At 40.9% G+C, this 19,123-nt stretch overlaps 1 protein-coding gene across 9 annotated transcripts in view; it reads right to left on the minus strand.

Moving 5' to 3' along the window:
* The window catches only part of MYO9B (myosin IXB), an 86,019-nt gene that overhangs the window by 13,623 nt on the left and 53,273 nt on the right, over positions 1–19,123 (minus strand). For 8 of the 9 annotated variants that reach the window (XM_087702047.1, XM_087702053.1, XM_087702028.1 and 5 more), the window contains 14 exons: positions 18,066–18,188; positions 16,533–16,682; positions 16,264–16,433; positions 14,438–15,331; positions 12,547–12,613; positions 11,149–11,279; positions 10,646–10,806; positions 10,020–10,210; positions 8,387–8,485; positions 7,068–7,244; positions 3,601–3,642; positions 2,740–2,851; positions 1,745–1,818; positions 726–918 (listed from right to left, as the gene is read on the minus strand). In XM_087702047.1, coding sequence (XP_087558173.1) covers positions 726–918; positions 1,745–1,818; positions 2,740–2,851; positions 3,601–3,642; positions 7,068–7,244; positions 8,387–8,485; positions 10,020–10,210; positions 10,646–10,806; positions 11,149–11,279; positions 12,547–12,613; positions 14,438–15,331; positions 16,264–16,433; positions 16,533–16,682; positions 18,066–18,188 — 2,584 coding nt within the window. The remainder of the gene's footprint in view (positions 1–725; positions 919–1,744; positions 1,819–2,739; positions 2,852–3,600; positions 3,643–7,067; positions 7,245–8,386; positions 8,486–10,019; positions 10,211–10,645; positions 10,807–11,148; positions 11,280–12,546; positions 12,614–14,437; positions 15,332–16,263; positions 16,434–16,532; positions 16,683–18,065; positions 18,189–19,123) is intronic. The other variant, XM_087702012.1, reaches the window with a different exon arrangement.

Consider the following 19,123-nt stretch of genomic DNA (forward strand, 5'->3'; position numbering starts at 1 on the left):
AGGCTCAGCACTGTAGCTATTGACACGAAATACATATTATGGTCAGTGATGGGATTCAGCTGGTTCGCACCGGTTCGGACGAATAGATTGCTAAACTACCACATACCCTACCCACTATCAAAGTGGATCCTAGGCACTATGCTAGGCTGCCATGGAGAAACGGGCAGTGGAGCGGCTGGCACGAGGGAAGGAGAAGGCGGCTTTCCCACTTTCTCCTCCTCTTCCTCTCCTCGTGTTAGCTGCTCTGCTGCCCATTTCTCTATTACAGTACCCAGGATCCACTTTGACAGCATAGGGGAGGGGGGGATTTAACAACCGTTTCGTCCAGGGTCAGGTTGGCCATTGCGGAAGGCTCATCCCGCATGTGCGGCAGAGCTGGAGGATGGGGATGGGACACGCCAACCTGACCTTGGATGAACCAGTTGTTAAATTATTTCAATCCCACCACTGATTACAGTCTAAAAATTTCTGAAGGGTCACAAGTTCTCCACTCCTGCTCTGGTCCTTTCAGGCCTGCTAAGAACTTTGATTTTTCTACAGCTTTCTACAGTTTTTTTTTTCTGATTTAACTTCTTTAAAATGGTGGTAATGCTTTGCTGTGGTTTGTGCCCTTTTCCTCCTCCTCCTCCTCCTCCTCCTCCTCCTCCTCCTCCTCCTCCAAGGAAGACAGCTCACAGGTAATAATGCTACCAAGCATCCTAGGGAAGAAGCACTTCCAGCCTTACCTGTTTGCAGAGACTGTTTCAACTCCCTCATGCGGTTTGCTGATCCCGACTTCCGGTAGATGCCTTCAGTGTAGAGTCCATGCATCTCGACATATTCCAACAGCTTCTCCATGACAATCGGGACAGAGTTCTTCTCACTAGTCAGAACACTAACACTGACCCCAAAGTGACGGGGCTCTGGGTCTTGGTCACCCTATGACCAGAAGTGGAAGACGAGATTAACGATTTTGCGACATACACTGTCATACAAAGGAGGAATGCAGAGTTTACAATTAAAGCTTCGGCTCTCTTTTGAATAATAGGTACCGAGATAAACCTGGATTGTATCATTTCTGATAATAATATAAGGAGCCCTGGTGGCACAGTGGTTAGAATGCAGTATTGCAGGCTAACTCTGCTCACAGCCTGGAGTTTGATCCTGGCAAGACTCAAGGTTGACTCAGCCTTCCATCCTTCCGAGGTGGGTAAAATGAAAACCCAGATTGCTGGGGGCAAGAGGCTGGCTCTGTAAACTGCTCAGAGTACTGTAAAGCATTATGAAGTGGTATATAAGTCTAAGCGCTATTGCTGAACTATTTCAAGTTAACATGGTCAAATATTCATTTCACACTGAAAACAAGCTGAAAGGTATTTTTTTAAAAAATTTGGGTTAAGTGTCTGTATGTGGATGCTCTTTCCTGAATGGAGACTATTTATTAATATTGGGGGGGGGGTGGAATTCTGCTAACTGAAGCATATTTAAGAAGTAGTATAATTTTGACAGGAAAAGTGGGACTACTTTCTTCAGCCGCTTACTCAGAGGCTCCCTGGAGACACTTCGTTGGTTGCTTTGGGAAGCAGGATGTCAGCCCAGATGACGGCTTGGTCTGATTTCAGCCCTTACTGAAATCTAGTGGGAGGACCTAAATTCTGTTGGGGTTGAATTCTACCCTTCCTGAGTGGTAACCGAAGCCAGTCTCTGTTTTCCCACAGCAGAGACTGGCATGTGGAAAGCTGGCCAGAGAGGGGCTATGACCTACTTTTTTTCCTTGTGAGGATGTGCATCCACTTTGGATTTTGGACAGGCACTTCTTATGGCAGGTCAGCTTACAGACTAGAAGAGGAAAGAAAAAAAGAAAGAAGGCTTGTGAAAAGAGAGCCACTTTTGGTCTAGTGGTTAAGGTACTGGAAAACAAGAGACTGTGAGTTCTAGTCCTGCTTTAGGCATGAAAGCCAGTTGGTGATTTTGAGCCAATCACCAGGAGACTGAGAGTTCTAGTCCCACTTTGGGCATGGAAGTTGGCTGGATGACTTTGGGCCAGTCACCTTTCTTTGCTCAGCTCCCAGGATTGTTGTAGTATGGAAAATGGGAGGAGGAAGGAGTATTAGCTATGTTCACTCCTTTGAGTTATTTATAAAAATAATAAAGATAGGAATAAAAAAACCTAAACTAAACAAACTAAACAATAAAACTAAACTAAACTATAAAATAAAATAAAGATTTTGTTCCCAAATAAAAATTCTTCTTTGTGGAGACAAAGTTTTAATTGAGTGGTGTTTGCAACATGGAAGAAAAATGCTAACTTCTCTGAGAAATCAAGGACAAGAAAAAAAAATTTCCCATGGAGAAAAAAGATAAGGAACTTTTAAATGAAAGAGGAGTATAAACCCAGAGAAAGCAAAACTGACTTATACAACCACACCATCCCTGTGGTGTAGATCATTTTTCTGTAGTTTGAGCCGTCCAGGCGCATTGGGAATTTTAGGAGTCGTGGTGCCAACACATCAGGAGGGCCCCACAGTGGGGAAACCTGAGGAATAGGAACGCTTCCATTTTTGGAAGGAGGTAAACAAGAGCTCTACTTGTTTACTCTATTAATAGGAAAGACAATTTCCTATTATTAGCAATGACAGTTTTATCTCCTACCTCCCAGCCCACAATATTATGTCACCGTAAATGAAAAGGCTCATTACAATCAGAAATACCCTGAGCTGCTTAAAAGCAAGAGTATCAATCCTATCAATTCACACTTACTGCTACAAAGACAAGCCTTCTCCATAGGCCAGATGTAGGAACAGCACTGCTCGCAAGACTGTAAGATGTTCACTTGGTAATTCACAAATACATGGCCATTGAGTTCCACAATCTGTAAACAGTCACACAAATATCTGAATATACTTCACTTATTCGTTAAACTTGTATTTTTAGGTTTGTGTTTTCTTGAAAAGGGAATCAAAGGACTTTAAAGAAAAAACTGATCTTGTAAACATGCTACTTATTATTAAGTCAATATTCTCTATCCCAATTGATTAAAAACATATTCCAGTCTATTGGGCATTCTAGAATGGTGATTTTTTTTCTGGGGTGTGCTTTGTCTTTAGAGTATACTAGGACTTCCTATCCATTTAATTTGGTGTAAATATTATAAAAAACTTGAAGTTGCTTGCCAACACATTTCCCCATAATTATTGCATTTTCTGGTTGCTCTTCTGCATATGCACAAATGCACTTTTTTGAATTTACAATGTTATTTCCTCCTATGAAGTCAGACTTGCTTTCCCCCAAATGTAGCTCATGCCACACCAAAACATAAAAACTGAAAACACCATAATAATTTCCATCTTCTCATTCTCCTCTTCCCCACCCGGAAAGCTTTTTTTCTCTTTTCTTTTAAAGCAGGAGCCTCCAAACTTGGCAACTTTAAAACTTGTGAACTTCAACTCCCATAATTCCATTCCATGCTGGCTGGGGAACTTTGGGAGTTGAAGTCCACAAGTCTTAAAGTTGCCAAGTTTGGAGACCCCTAGGATAAGAGATAGTTCTTACAACTGGCAGCACCCAAACCCACTCCTAATTCAAGGGCTAATATAATGTTGAAAATCACAAAGGACTCACCACATGTTCCTGTTTCCGCTTTTTTTTTTGAGCCTTGCTCTGCTGTTGGAAGAGTAAGAAGAAAAAAGGATTCTTTTTCACATCCTTTCTGTTCCAGCTGAGCTAGAACTCTAATGAGCTAGATCTCTTCATTAGAGCTGATCTCTAACGAAGAAAGGTCAATTCTTGGCATTCAGCAGTAAAAAAAAATTGCTTGGAGTCTGGGAAGCAATATTCCCACTTCTATGGCAAACTGTAGCATTGGCCCCTTTTAAATTTTGTAACCAAATGAGTGATTCAGAGGGAACATGCTGAGCAGTTAGATAGCAGACAGAATAACAAGGGAGTGTATGATGAACACAAGTTGCTACTAGTGTTTTCCAAGCTTGGCAATTTCCAGGTGTGTAGACTTCGTCTCAGTTTCATTTGGAGGGTCCTACATCGTGGGCCTTTTCTGCTGTGGCCTCCATTTTACAGAACATCTTTTCCTTGAAATAAGGCTGGTCTCATCCCTTTTAGTTTTCCAAAGCAATGATGGGATTCAATTTTTTTTACTACCAGTAAAGCTGATGTGGTGTGCGAGGCAAGGGAAGAATACTGTAAAATCCCCATTCCTTCCTGATCATCTGGGACTTGGGAGGCAGAGAATAGATGGGGACAGGGCTAGTCAGAGGTGGTATTTACTCATTCTCTGAACTACTCAAAATTTTCACTACCGGGCAGGAGGAGCCAACGTCGCGACAATATGGATGTGCTGTCTTGATGCTCCGCGACCGCAGCCGATACTTTTGCCGCTGGGTGGTCCAATCGGACCTAAACTGTCCCGCAGAGATGGTGAACAGGAAGAATATGTCTTGCTGACCTCAGGGACATCGCAAAGTCCCTGATCGATGCAAGAAAAGTTCTTCAAGCCGGCGACAAAAAATCCAGCCAAGGCTGATGAAGTCGGGGCGGCTCCAAAACAGAAGGATACGGAAAGAGAAAGTGTTTCCAGCTGGTAAGGAACTTTTACCGTTTTAAAAAGAGACTGCCTATAAAAAACTTAAAATTAATTTATATTGGAGAACAGAAAAATTAAGTGGCGGAATTAAATTTGGAATGGTTTTGGACAGTGGGTTATCTTACTTTTTAAATGCTATCTTCATGGATGGAATTTATGCAAGCCTTTTAAAACGAATGGATTAAGGTTTTTTTCTACTTTTTTTTTCTTTTATTATTCTCTGTTACTTATGGACTAAAATTTTCCTCTTTCATTACTGTGGGTGTTCTAACTCATTCAAAAATCGGACTCTTTTTTCTAACTTGAAATAAAAAAGATATAAAAAGAAACAAGGAAATTTGCAACAATAACACTGCTACTTGGAGGCTAGAAGGTTTGTGTATTGGAAACGGAACACTCTTATTTTTTTCACTGATTGTTTTGGCTTGGAACTACAAGGTCTCACTGCTTGGTTATAGAGAGTGATAAGAAGGAAAGCATACAGATGTCTCTTTGAAGTATATCTTTAACCAGAGAAAAGTGAAAACAAAACTTTGTGAATCTATGCTTAATTTTATTAACCTTCCAAGCTAGAGCAGCTGTGTTTGTTAGCTGGAGATAATGGCACAATTTCAACAGCAGAAAAAAACCTTAAGCTTTCAAAATATATTTTCAGAAATACAGAAATTATCAAATACGTATGAGAGAAGAAGTTGGAAGACTTAGAGCATCTAACAGCAAAATATGATGAAGAAGTTGAGGATGTTTATCAAATGGAAAACGTGGTGGTTAAAACCCAAAAAATCAAAGTAGAAAATGAATATAAAGAGATTAAATTTGCTGATATTTATGGTGATTGGTTTGTCTCTGAAAATGGAAAGAGTGGAATACTGAAAGGGGAATTAAATGGAGGGAAACTTTATCCCAGATGGCAAGATATGGAAGAAAAAAAAACAAAAGAATCTATCGATTTAAAGAGAGAAATTTTATTAACAATAGCATTGATAACACTACTGACAATCAAATATAAGCTGACTAAGGAAACAGAAGAAGGGCATCAAGATTACATGAGAGATCTTATAAGCAAGGAGTTGCTAAGAGGAGTCCATATAAAGTTGATCAAGGAGATGATTAGAGGACTGGCACCACAAATGGCATAAGATATGAGACTGTTTTGCTATTGGAAAGATACAGGTTGATAAAGATTTAAAACTAGTTAAACTTAGTGAAATTTATTGACAATAGATATAGTCTAAATAAATAACTGATAATGTTACTAATGTATACAATGTGTAGTGTTATGATGAGTATAATTGGATATGAATATTGAATGGTACCCATGAAAGGAAGATTAGAAATCCCTTTGAATTATATATAACGGTTAATAAAAAAAGAACTAGTTAGATACAGTTAAGGTTTTGATTATTGTGGGAAAATGTTATGATACGGGATATAGTTAAATAAAGGAGGGATAAGAATAACAACATATATATAGATATGGCTATAACATAAGGAAACCGGATGCAAATTCTAAACAGTGATTTGGAAAGGCAGATTAGAAAATTTTGTTATTAAATATTATGAATGTTTAGCTAGAAACATTCTAGCTAGGATTCAGTGTTAGTGGAGGATTTTAGAAATAGTAAATGAAAGGCCAGTATGTGGTTATGTATTAAATCTTGGTATATTTTATGATGGACGTTTAAACAATTATAGTCAAATGAAAATGGAGATATGATGATGGTGACATGTATAAATATTTGAGTTAAAATAGTTGAGTTAATATGAATTATATTTGTTGACTGTGGAAAAGATGCATGAAAGTCTTTTTGTAACCAAGTAAACCTTGTAAAGAAGGATGTTGTGTTTGTTCTGAAAATTTAAAATAAATTTTTTTTATTAAAAACAAAATTTTCACTACCAGTTCTGCAGAACTGGTCAGAACCTGCTGAATACCACCTCTGTTCCAAAGCTCCCTGAAGACCTGGTTGTATCAGCAGGCCTAAGGAGCTCAGGAGACTGGCGAAATATTGAGATGGTTCCTGGTTAATTAACACCTCTTCATCAAATTTCTTTTCTGTCCTGTTTTTAGCTTTGTGCCCTTTTTATACTTTTAAAGTTTTTCATATTCATCTTTATGTTAATTAGTATATTTTGCTTTTAAATTCATTTCATGCCACCCAGAGTCACTCGATTGGGAGATGGGAGGTTAAATAAATCTGACAAATAAGTAAACAAACCAACAAGCTCCCACAACTCTCATGCTGGGTTTGGAATTCTGGGATTTGGAGCCCATAGACATCTGGATATTGCCAAGGTTGGAAAATAATACTTTGGATTATAGTTAATTGAAGTGATTTATTTGTGTAGAGATAATAATGAAGAAATAATGATACATGCAATCCCCTTTTTAAGTGAGTCAAGAAGAAAACTACTCATGTCAAAACTTTCCATGAAAAAAACCCAATTTTAAGAATTCAAATAGGTTCCAAGGATATAAATGTGAGACCTTGTGTTGTTCTGGTTCTTCTTTTTTTGCATAGCTGCGGGCAAACTCGTCCAGAAGAGACTGGAAAAGATTCAAGACCAGTTTCACATCCTTCTCTTCTTTCTGTTTTGCCATGTTGACCACGAGGAGTTGGTAGTTTTCCATCAGGTCTCTGTAGCCAACATGGATCTGTTCATTCTGTGGAAAGATGGTAGAAATAAGTAGGGATGTTGAGCTAGGATGCATCAGTGGTGTGGAAAACAGAATGTTTCCTCATCGATGTTCCACAGTGCTCAACCATAAGCACAGCATATGTGTACCACAGTCAGACCTTTCCCAAAAGTTATGGAATTTTCAGCATCATAACTGTTGAAACTTAGCCCAACTCAAGCTTCTTCAGTACTCTTAGGTTAGACAGTTAATTCAGGAGAAAAAAACACTTTAATGTATAATTATGAAAATTAGGAGGACATATTTTAAGAGGTTAAACAGGTTTAAAGGAAGGATCAAATGAATTCATTAAAGAGCAGGAGGAGGTTTATAACAGTAAGTCTGGGATATTAAACAAAACCTCCCTGTTCAGAGGCAATCTATCTCTGATATGTCAGACTTATGGGAGCAGTAGCAAAAGCTTGCAACCTTCACTCTTTATGTCTGAAATTTCATTTACCTAGTACAGGGGTGTCAAACTCGATTTCATTGTAGATCTGATCCAACAGGGCTATGTTAATAAATTTTGTGTTCTAAAATGTAGGAGAGCTATTAAATAAGTTAGTGTTTTGTTAAGCAATTTAGCAATTCAGAAAGCCAGTGTGATATAAAGAAAATATGTACTGGGAGGAAGGTGTTGTGCAAGGATGGGGAGATCAGTATTCATATATAAATACTGTCACTGAAGCTCTCTGGATTACTTCCTATTTTTCAGCTCAATCTAATTCATAGTTGTTTCATGGGAAAATTGGAGGAAAATATGGTACATACATTTACTTGAAGCTTTTTGGAGGAAAAGTGGAATATAATTACAATGAATAACATTGTTACAGTTATAACTGAAAAAAATGGAATTACAGTGCAGATTTAATATAATGCTTATTTCCTTTTTACTAACAAAAAACTATACAAACTGAAGGCCTAGCTTATTGAACACGTTATCATTGCTAACACAGATTCCAGTCAATATTTAAAAAGTCCTCCATGTGCAAATGAAGTTGTTTTACTGATTCCCCAGCTGTCAATGACTTCTGCAAATATTTCATAGACAATTTTTGTTTTAACGCTGTTCTCTTCCATTTAAGCCAGTGGTGCTTTATTTTGACATCCCCTCCTCACAAGCTACTTACAGGAGCAGAATACATGGTTTTGATATTCCCACGGAACTTTTCAGTGGCTTCAAAAAACAAGCATTCAATGGCTGACTTCTGAGAGTGAAGATCATTGATCTGAAGAAAAAAAAAGAGAGTAACAATACATGAAAGGGGAAGAATGTTCTGTAATCTTCCCTTTAAAAAAGCTCACACTATGCTCTTTGGACGTTTTCCCCTCTTCAATTCTGCATTGATGATCCTGATATTAGGATAAATTATATGAAGACGTATAACAGCAGACCTTAATCTTTTGGGCTCTACAGAGGACCAGGATTTCCCCCCACCCCGGATTGGGTTGGGGGGGATGGTTTCATGTACTACCTAGATTCTGCACATGCGCAGATGAAGTTGTGCTCACTTGTGCAGCTCCGTTCCTAGTGGGCCATGGACCAGTACCGGTCTGTGTTCCAGGAGTTGGGGATCCCTGATGTATGAGATGCCAATTTGTGCATGTTCATATTTTGGAACAGGAAAAAAAAGTATTGGGAAACAAACAATGTAATGTGTTTTACATGGGATCCAGGGGTGGGTTGCTCCCGGTTCAGCCCGGATTGGGCAAACCGGAAGTGGTGGCGGGAGGCTCTGCCCACTTGCCCTGACGCTTCTGCGCATGAACACGCGTGAGCGAACCGGTAGTAAACAAAATTGAAACTAACCACTGATGGGATCGCCTTGGACATGGCTGGAAAGCCAATCTGATACAAACAGGGCAGCCAGAATTTTGAACGCTATCCAGGTTCAAATAACATTGAACCTTAAATTGCTGCACTGCCTGCTAGTTGGCTTCTGGGACCAATTCAAAATGCTAGTTATTAAAACCTGTTCAGCAATTGCAGAGGCATAAATCAGGCAGTACTTTGAAGTGAACATGTCCCTTTAGTCTACTCATTAAATGGGGGCTAGCTGTGGATCCCCTCCTCTTTAAGAGATACATGGTGCTTGGATCAGCCCCATTCTATTGAATATTCTCCCTTAAGATGAAGGGAAGGTCCCTGGCTATTATTAGTTCATAAACTAGCTGGAGTAGTATTATTTCAGTGACTATCTGGCTCTTAGGTAGTTTAAACTATTGGGACCTTATGTGGTTTTTAATTGCTTAATGGACTTTTAAATACTTGTATGCTGTTGTTTATTTTTTTTTCTTTATCTAATTATGATTTTATTGATTCTATCCAGAGTCCTGGGTAACTTTTGCAGACTATAAATATTGCAAATTGAGAGAATGTTTGAGGAATCCCTGGGTTAGACTAGGTACTCCCGAGTTAGAATAGCAATAGCAATAGCAGTTAGACTTATATACCGCTTCATAGGGCTTTCAGCCCTCTCTTAGTGGTTTACAGAGTCAGCATATTGCCCCCACAGTCTGGGTCCTCATTTCACCCACCTCGGAAGGATGGAAGGCTGAGTCAACCTTGAGCCGGTGAGATTTGAACCGCCGAACTGCAGATAGCAGTCAGCTGAAGTTGCCTGCAGTACTGCACTCTAACCACTGCGCCACCTCGGCTCTATAGAATATAACTTACCAGGAAAATCAATTACACATTCCATGTATTATCATTGCTTAAATGGGTGCTTTATTTGGTTTTCATACCCAACTGCCGTCCCTCACCTTGTTCAGAAGGAATTCATCCAAATATTTCAGCTCACTAGCATTTGCAATCTCCCTTAAAAATGGTGCCTTCCATTTCTCTGGCGCCCTTTTGGCTTTGCTGATCTTAATGGTACGGTTCCTCTTAGCTTTGCCGAATTCTTTTGTATGGCGTTCCTCCAAAGGTGGGTGATTAGGAGGCCCAGAGGGAGCTGGAAATGGGAAAAAACAATGCAAGATTAAGAGCTTTTCTTCCGTCTGCCCTCCAACCAATAGGCTCAGCTGGTTTAAGATAAACAGCTTGTGATTCTCATCTGCATTAGAAATAGGAAGCCCTTTAAATTTGGGGGTATCCTAAATAGGGTAACATAATCCATTGTTTTCCTCCTACTCCTCATTCCTCCCCTCTCTATACATCAATATCCTGCTCCACTGAAGTGACAGAGGCTTAGAAAAATGTTCAATTTGTACACTGGAGAACTTGGGAGGATGTTGTTTGTGTATGAGACCTGGAGGTTTCGGCTTCCCACTCTGATCTATATACATAGTTCTTCCAAGGCATCAGAGAACAAGGTGCTCTTCTAGCAATGGCCCAATGAAGTTTGGCATCAGAGAAGACAGCCTATACAGCAGGTGCCAAAATTTACCTTCCGTTGCCTTCTGCGTCACTGTCAGCTCCATTGGCAACATGCAGGAGAAGAGTGGAATAGTCTCACTAGTATCCTCATATACTTCAGAATACTCTTTGACATTCTTCTTGTCTGTTCTTTTTGCCAAGAGTCTCCGCAATGGACTCTTGAAAGTAGATCTGACAATAATAGAAAACAGCTGAAGATGTAGATAGAGATAAATAAGAGCAGGCTGGGATTTGAGCTAAGAAAAAAATGCTCCTTCTATGCGGCTGCTTGATTGGCTATCTGAAAACAAACTTTGCTCTAAAGTAGCCCAAAGAACAAAGCAAGATGAAATTGTGTATGTGCAACCAAGAAGAAGGCAGCTATGGCCGACAAAAATGAGTGAACCACATTTCTGTGTAAAGGATCTACTGCCCCTCCCCAGTTCCCAAAACCTCATCTGATTGATTGAACTAATTTTTTTTTTTGCCACTATCACTGCCTGACACCCATAAGGGTCCACAGGGCATGCATACTTGGCATCCATCTGTTGGCTGGGTCCTGAAGGGAGACCCACTGCACTTAAGGTAGTTGGTAGCTCCTCGGATTTCTTCGGAGAGATCTTCTTCTGGGTGTTTCCTTCACCTTCTACTGTGTCTAAAGATGGCTGGAAACATGAAGAAAAATATGAAACCTTGCCTTAGACCATGTTATTTTATTACATTAATTAAAACAAATGTAACTATTTCTGGAATGTAAGGTTGCACAGCTAAAAGCACAAGAACATTCTAGATTGGTTTTATGCCAAATTAGCCCATTAATCTACCAAGTATTTTATTTGGCAATGCTTTTCCAGCTATGCGTGCAAAAAGAGGCCTTTTAAAGTTCCATAAGCTGCAGTCCTTCGAGCTATAAATACTGAAGTCCGGGAAGTCGAAATGCATGAAGCTTAAGTTTCATCCAATACATTTACTAATTCCTTTTTTAAACCCATAGAAATCTGTTTCGAAAGATTTTTCTGCCAAAATGAAAGGTTGTTTTTTTTTCCTTTCAAAGGCTACACTGCAGTTTTTTTCAAGATTCTATTCTGGTAAGTCCTTCTATTATCAAACCCAAAGTATTTGATCAACCCCATGAAGCCGATTTGTCTTTTGAAAGATTTTAAAACTGGCTGATGGTTTTTGACAACATGTTTTACATAAATTACTATCTATTATCTATGCCCCAGCAACCATTTGGTTAATTTTATAGTTTTAACATATTTCTATGAGCTTCTCTGAAAACTATCCTAGGGAAACCAGAATATGAATTGATGTACTGATGCTGCCATGTAGGCTACTCAGCCTTTTCAGACTCTTTTGGCACATAAAAATTCTTCAGAAGTCACTTTTAAAGTAAAATAAAACGGGGTGGTTTGAGCTATGGGCATTCTGTAGGAAAAGCCATTTGCTCTCTGACTGTATTATGGCACTAAATCACCTTCCAAGTAAGGCCGTTATTGGAAGTCAACATGTACAATCTGATCACTGACTATTCATGATGTGTGGAAAACAAAAAAGTTTGTCCTTCAACCTAAAAATGTTTCAAGTGTGTACTCCGATCTTCCTGCTGTAGATTTTCCTCTAAAAAACCCCAAAGCATTTAAGAAAGCTTCTTAAACAGTTCATTTTTTTTAAAAAAAATGCAGTAATGCCCCATAGTCTAGGACCAAAAAATGGTCTTCAGATTTAATACATTGCATCTGTTATCACTGCATGCAAGCACTTCTCCTTAGCAAACTAGGCATGTATTTTGGTTTCATTAAGATTTTGCTGGTGCTGTTATTTTTTGCTCAAGCTACTGGGAGCTGTTTTCTCTTGCACAATGCTCCTTTGCTGCTGCGGCTGTAGTTACAAGGACCACAAAATGAACAGGTCTAGTTCAGCAAGTGGTACCTGGCTTGGTGAAGTGGAAAGAGTGATCTTGGGGATGTCGTCCAAGGAAGAAGCCGTTTTTTTCTTCCTGTAAGGGGAAAAAGATATTTCAGAATGAAACCACCTGTGCTTTAAAAGGATCCTGTTAGAGGCCAATAACGTTTGAGTTGTGATACTGTGTGGACAAATTTTGACAGATCTCCTTGGCCATTATTATGCGCTCTTGCTTGCTCATTCAAACTGAAACAATTTCAAGATAGAACTTAAAGGCAGGCAATGCAAGCTGATGAAAATTGTTCTTTTCAAAGAAAGTCAATACCCATTTGCAATAATAGCAATAGCTCTTAGACTTATATGCCGCTTCCCGGTGCTTTTACAGGATGTATTTCTTAGCTAAGCAACCCTACCCTGAAAAAAATAGAAATGCCCCAGGATTATTTGACTGTATTACCTGAGTAATGCTGCTTAATGCCTAATGCCTTCAGTTATGTTTGCAGGAGGGGAATTGTTTCTGCCTGTTCTTAACCCTTTAGCTGTATCAGGATAATACAGTCAGAGTTACCTGCTGAAAGTGGTAGCAAATGGTGCTATCCCTTTAAAAATTATTTGGGTATTGGTCTCCCTGGAACAACTATGATAAACAAGGGTCCTTTGCATATTAGACAATCCTCACATGCCTTAATTTCCTTTGCCAATCCCCTGAAATGATGATGGTAGATGCAACTAACTACAGATGGGTTGTTGTTGTTGTTTTTGCATTCTGCTCAAGTTTATTTTTAGTACAAAATGCACTACAGTTGTAGATCCATCTAATGGACCCACATTTCCCATCTTTACTGTGAATTAGAAGAGAGAATAAAACAACAAAACTGCAAGCATTTGGATTGGTATAATTTCAGCAGCACCTTCTTAAGAAAATATTTTCGATATAAGTCACTTTGAAGATCCTTCTCAGCCAAAAAGCAGAATGGGAATAGCAATAGGACTTAAGACTTATATACCGCTTTACAGTGCTTTTACAGCCCTCTCTAAGCAGTTTTGCAGAGTGAGATCATTGTCCCCAATAATCTGGGTCCTCATTTTATTGCAATTGGAAGGATGGAAGGCTGAGTCAACCTTGATCCTGGTGAGATTCGATCTACCAAATTGCAGTTAGCAGGCAGTCAGCAGAAGTGGCCTGCAGTACTGTACTCTAACCACTGCGCTACCGTGGCTCATGAACTCAAAATCACAGATGAAAACTTCAGTTCCCCTTTTCTCATTCTTTCTCTTTTGTTCTGCATGGTCTCATTTAGATTAATCTTCCAGGGGCAAAGGGAAATGTTTCTTTTTAAAACAGAAGCACTACATGATGTAGGTAGAGTTGTATAGAAAACCATAAGTGATTGTATAATGAAGCCCAGCCTTAGGAAACAGTGGTTTTTGCAGGAAACCTAATTCAGATTAGTACAGGTAGTCCTCAAGTTACGACCACAAATGAGCCCAAAATTAATGTCATGAAGCAAGACAGTTGTTAAGTGAATTTTGCCCCATTTTATGACCTTTCTTGCCACAGTTCTTAAGTGAATCACTGCAGTTGTTAAATTAGTAATATGATTGTTAAATGAATCTGGCTTCCCTATTGACTTTGCTTGTCAGAAGGTTGCAAAAGGGGATCACATGATCCCGGGATATTGCAATCGTCATAAATACGAGTCAGTGGTCTAATATCTGAATTTTTATCACATGACCATGGGGATGCGGCAAACTGTGAAAAATGGTCATAGGTTTTTCAGTGCCATTGTAACTCTGAACAGTCACTAAATGAACTGTTGTCAGTCGAGGATTACTTGTACTCAAGATTTAATTTTTCCCAATTTTTAATTTCTCATATCCTTTTTCAGGATTAAAGATGTAACGCCCAGAGTCTTACTTTAAGTGTGCAGAAGAAGAAGGCTTGGCCAGGGTGCTCTTCTCTTCCAAAGATTGGCTGACCAGGTTGTTCTGTCCGCTGACCTGCTGCCTCTTTCCTTGCCAGCGCTCCCTCTTATCTCGCAGCTTGCCTGGGTCATCCTGGTACCGTTGAATTTGGAAGGAGGTGGGGCTGCCTAAGTCCTTCACAGCCTGCTGCTTCCTTTTGTCAGCGTGGCTCCGGAAGCTCCGGTGAATCTGCCGATTGTTTGGCCAAGTTAGATCCAGCTCTGTGGGTCTCTCAGGGTATGTGAAGCTTTGGCTGGTCCGGATCTTGGGATTCTCCAGTCTTTCCTGTACATTTGTATCCTCTTTTAGCACCCTACTTTCCAGTTTCAGTCCCGGGCTTGGACTGGGAGCCAGTGTGCCACCCTCCAAAGGAAAGTGGTGATTGTCAGTCCCTGGTGCTCCTTCTTCCTCGACACATTTGGGGAGCGTTTCTGAAGAGGAAACGGCGTCTTCTCCTATGGGTTGCTCAAGCTTTTGAGTCTCTTCTTCCTCTGCCGTGTTGCGAGGGGGGCTATCTTCCCTGGGAGGGACTTCAGCCCCCCCCTCAAATGCTAAAACAACTTGCTGATTTTGCAGCTTGTTGTGCTCCAATCCTCTTTGTCGGCGGTTCTCCCGTTTTTTCCGGTTGATCTTTTGAGACAGAGGAGGAGACTGGCTTTCGGCATGGGCATTTTTAGCTCCATCATCATCCTCTGCTGTTAGCCCAGATGTTTTATCCAGCTGCACCTCGAGTTCCACAGCCGTCTGGTCTGAGATGGGTTCCTTTGGCTGGAGCAACTCATTAACTTGCTTTAAAAGTTCCTGTTGTATTTCCTCTTGCTTTTTCTCTGCGATCATTTGCTGAAACCTAAGGGTTTAAAGGGGAAAAAATAAGCAATTTACCCAGGAATGGTTTCTGTGTGTTTGTGTATATAACTTTGAGTCAGTCTTGACTCCTGGATTAGTCCCTGCAGTTTTCTTGGCAAAATATTTAGAAGTGGTTTGCCAGTGCCTCCTTCCTAGAGCTGAGATAGAGTGACTAGTCCAAGGTCATCCAGCTGGTGTCAACTCTGAAGCTGACCTGACCGAGGCCATTTTGAGGCTTCAGTGTTGCCACACTGTAGCTGAGGGATAGAGAGGGGGGAATAGAGATTGTTGGAGTTTTGTAGCCTAAACAAAATACTTTCACCTGGAAACCAAGGACATTCTCACATCTGGCCAGAGAGAGGAGGAGTGATGTTACCAGGCAATTGGATGGCACCTTGATTGGACCATATGATTGATTGTTTGTTTGGGGAAGGGGAAAACTTTTACTTTTAATTAGGTGAAAACCGTAGGAACTTTCAGAGTTGGCTTTCATCAGAACTGTGCCAATATGATAGACCCAATAAAACTATTCTTTGAGGAATCCACCTGCCTCGGAGTTTTGCTTGCTATGGGTATATTACTTGGAACCCTGACAGCTGGCTTCGTACTTAAACTGGGACTACAACCTCGGAGTTCCTGGATTGGTGCTTTAACCACTAGACCAAACTGGCACTCTCAAGAATAAAAGTTGCAGAGTCAAAAAAGAAAATGCCAAACTGGATACACAGCATCCTTTTATTATTACTGCTGCCCCCTAACCCCACACAGGATGAAAAGGTAAAATGAAAAATCTGCTCTTTGGCTTTGAAGCATTGGTCTGGCTCTTCTAAGAATGAAATGTTGCGCCTGATGGATTTCTGCTTTAATCTAAGTAGATTCTTTCTATTTTAGGACTTTAGGCTCAAGAGATGTGTAAAACCAGGCACTGCTCACCTCTTGCGCTGCAGATACCCCCGTGCCAAAGCCTGAAGGAGACACACCCTTTTCTTCTGCTGCTGGTATGATTTCCTTTCCCGGTATCCACGCCATACCGATTGGATATAAATAGCAGCATTTTCTTTTTCCAGGGCCCTCCGGACGACACAGTAAGAACGCCAGCATGCCTGCAATGGATACATGCAGAGGAGGAACAGGTCTTCATGGGAAGGAAAAGGTGTCTGATAAAAATGAGGGAAGATGGCAACCACCACCAGAGCCTATACCTGCAAGGTAATTGCTGCTTGCCGAGTCCGGAGGAAGCGCCTCCTCTCCAGCACCATTCGCAGCCAGCTCTGGAGGACAATGATCTTCCGGATAACTTCTTTGTGTAGGGTGTCCTGGATCACCTGTCGGGTGGCTTCCTTCATGAATACCTGGAGGGCAGGAAAGACACTGTCAACGTTCTGAGTAACGCACCCATTGAAAGCAGAACTCGGAGGCAGGTATAAGATTCCTCCAAGAACATGTTTATTGGATACATCATATCAGCACAGCTGGTGAAAACAAACTCTAAAAGCTGACTGTGGTTTTCTCAAATTAAAAGAGTAAAAATCCCCCCTCCCACTGGTCACATTATCCAACGAATATAGTTAGCGGGCTCCTCTCCTCCTTCAGCAGCCACTTGTTAGGATGACCTTGGTTCCCACAGGAAAACTTTTCGTTTTGACCATTAGCCGGGCTATCTATTCCCCCCCCTCCATGTTTCATGGCAACTATGAGGCAGCACAAGATGGCTTCAGCCAGGTTCGCTTCAGAGTTGACATACACTTCTGATTATTTCAATGGTTTGAAACTACAAATAGCAACAGCAGAGAGATGTAGAAGCTTCTTGGATGAGAAGCGAAACGTCTTCAAAGGAGAACAAGAAAGTCCAGTTGCCCCTTGAAAAAGCACTTTTGGGATAGCAACAGCACCAACACTTATATACCACTTCACAGTGCTTTACAGCCTTCTCTAAGCAGTTTACAGAGTCAGCATATTGCCCCCAACAATCTGGGTCCTCATTTTACTGACCTCCGAAGGATGAATCAACCTTGAGCCAGTCAGGATAGAAGGAATTGAACTCGTGGCAGAGAGAGCAGAGTTAGTTTACGATACTGCATTGTAACCACTGTGCCACCATAAACTAGCCTCTCATATTGATTGCAACCAGATATTTAAAGAAAGAAATAGGATGAGGGAATTCTAGTCAATAAGAGGAAGACACAGACATTGAGTTATTACTGATAAAAGGACGGATTCCTGATCCAAGGCACATTAACATTGAATACAGGAAAAGTATAGATAGGAGGAAGAAAAAGAAGCAAAAAATTGTATTTAGTTTAATTACATACACTTAGTTAAACTCTTAGAAGAGATCCTCTGTTGATATCCGGCCCTTTGGCTGTTCCTGTCCAGCATGTATGGACTGCTTTTATTTTGAGGGTGACTGCTATTTTTTTTCCCCGTTTACATATGTGCCTATTTGCACAGCTGTAGATATTGTACTGTTAGAGAACCAAAACAATTTACAGTTTGCCTAACTCAGATGCCAAAACAAAACAAGACCAAAACAATTTACATCTGCTTTCTCAGATGCTGGCAAAATTCAAAACATACTGGCTTTCCCAACACAATATGTCCCAAACAGAATAAGACACACAAAGAGAGAACTGGTCAATATAAAGAAGGAAAATTCACACAAGATGTTTAGATTTGGCCTTATTCCCAAGGCCATGTTGAATGTATTTTGTTTTCGGTTGTTAATTCAAACATACCTTGGTCTTTCCTATTTGATAGCTGTTAGTGTCCAGATTCAGCTTGTTTAACAGAGCATTAATTTCTTCCTTGGAGGCTTGGGCATTTTTGGGCAGCAACACTTGAAATTGATCAATAAAATCCTACAAAGGTAATGCATAAATAAAAGCAGATTTAGCCAATAACTCATTATCCTACAATGAATATGAATTCCTTCCTTCCTTCCTTCCCTCCCTCCCTCCCTTTCCTTCCCTGCCTTTATTATTTTTATAAATAATTGAAGATGGCAAATAGCAATGTATCCAACCCATCTTCCTCCTCCTATTTTTTTTTCACCACAACAATCCTCTGAGGGCCGAGAGACAGAATGACCAGCTCAAAGTCACCCAACCATCCCTCTTGTCTAACACAGGACTTGAAATGATAGTCTCCCGCTTTCTAGCCTTAACCACTAGACCAGCGATGGCAAACCTTTTTTGGCTCACGTGCCATAGGGGGGGAGCGCAGGGGGGTCGTGCACGGGCATGCCGCACCCATAATGCAACGCGCATGAGAGCCCCTCCCCATTTTTCCATGTTTTTTCGCCCTCCCCAGGCTCCAGAGGCTTTATAGGAGACTGGGGAGGGGGAAAGCAGCCTCCTCTGCCTCCCCGGAGGCTTCAGGGGCCTTTAGGAGGCTTCCCTGAAGTCTCCGAAGGGCAAAAAACGACCCTACGAGCAAACCGGAAGTGACTTGCGGTTTGCTCGTAGGGTCCTTTTTAGTCCTCCGGAGGCTTCAGGGAAGCCTCCTAAAGGTTTCTGAAGCCTCCGGAGGGATTAAACCGACCCTACAAGCAAACCGGAAGTCCGTTCCCAAACTTCTGGTTTGCCGATAGGGCCATTTTTTTGTGCTCTGGAGGCTTCAGGGAAGCTCCTGAAGCCTCCGGAAGGTCTCAGAGCGGGGCTCTTTTCGCCCTCCCCAGGCTCCTATAAAGCCTCTGGAGCCTGGGGAGGGCGAAAAATGGCTTTAAAAAAGGCTGAACTCAACTGGCAAGCACACTGGCCTTGCGTGCCCTGACAAATGGCTCCGCGTGCCACCA

Source organism: Thamnophis sirtalis, unplaced genomic scaffold (genome assembly GCF_051295495.1).
Source record: "Thamnophis sirtalis isolate CommonGarterSnake01/CBP01778 unplaced genomic scaffold, rThaSir2_p1.2 scaffold_1, whole genome shotgun sequence".
Lineage (NCBI taxonomy): Eukaryota > Metazoa > Chordata > Lepidosauria > Squamata > Natricidae > Thamnophis > Thamnophis sirtalis.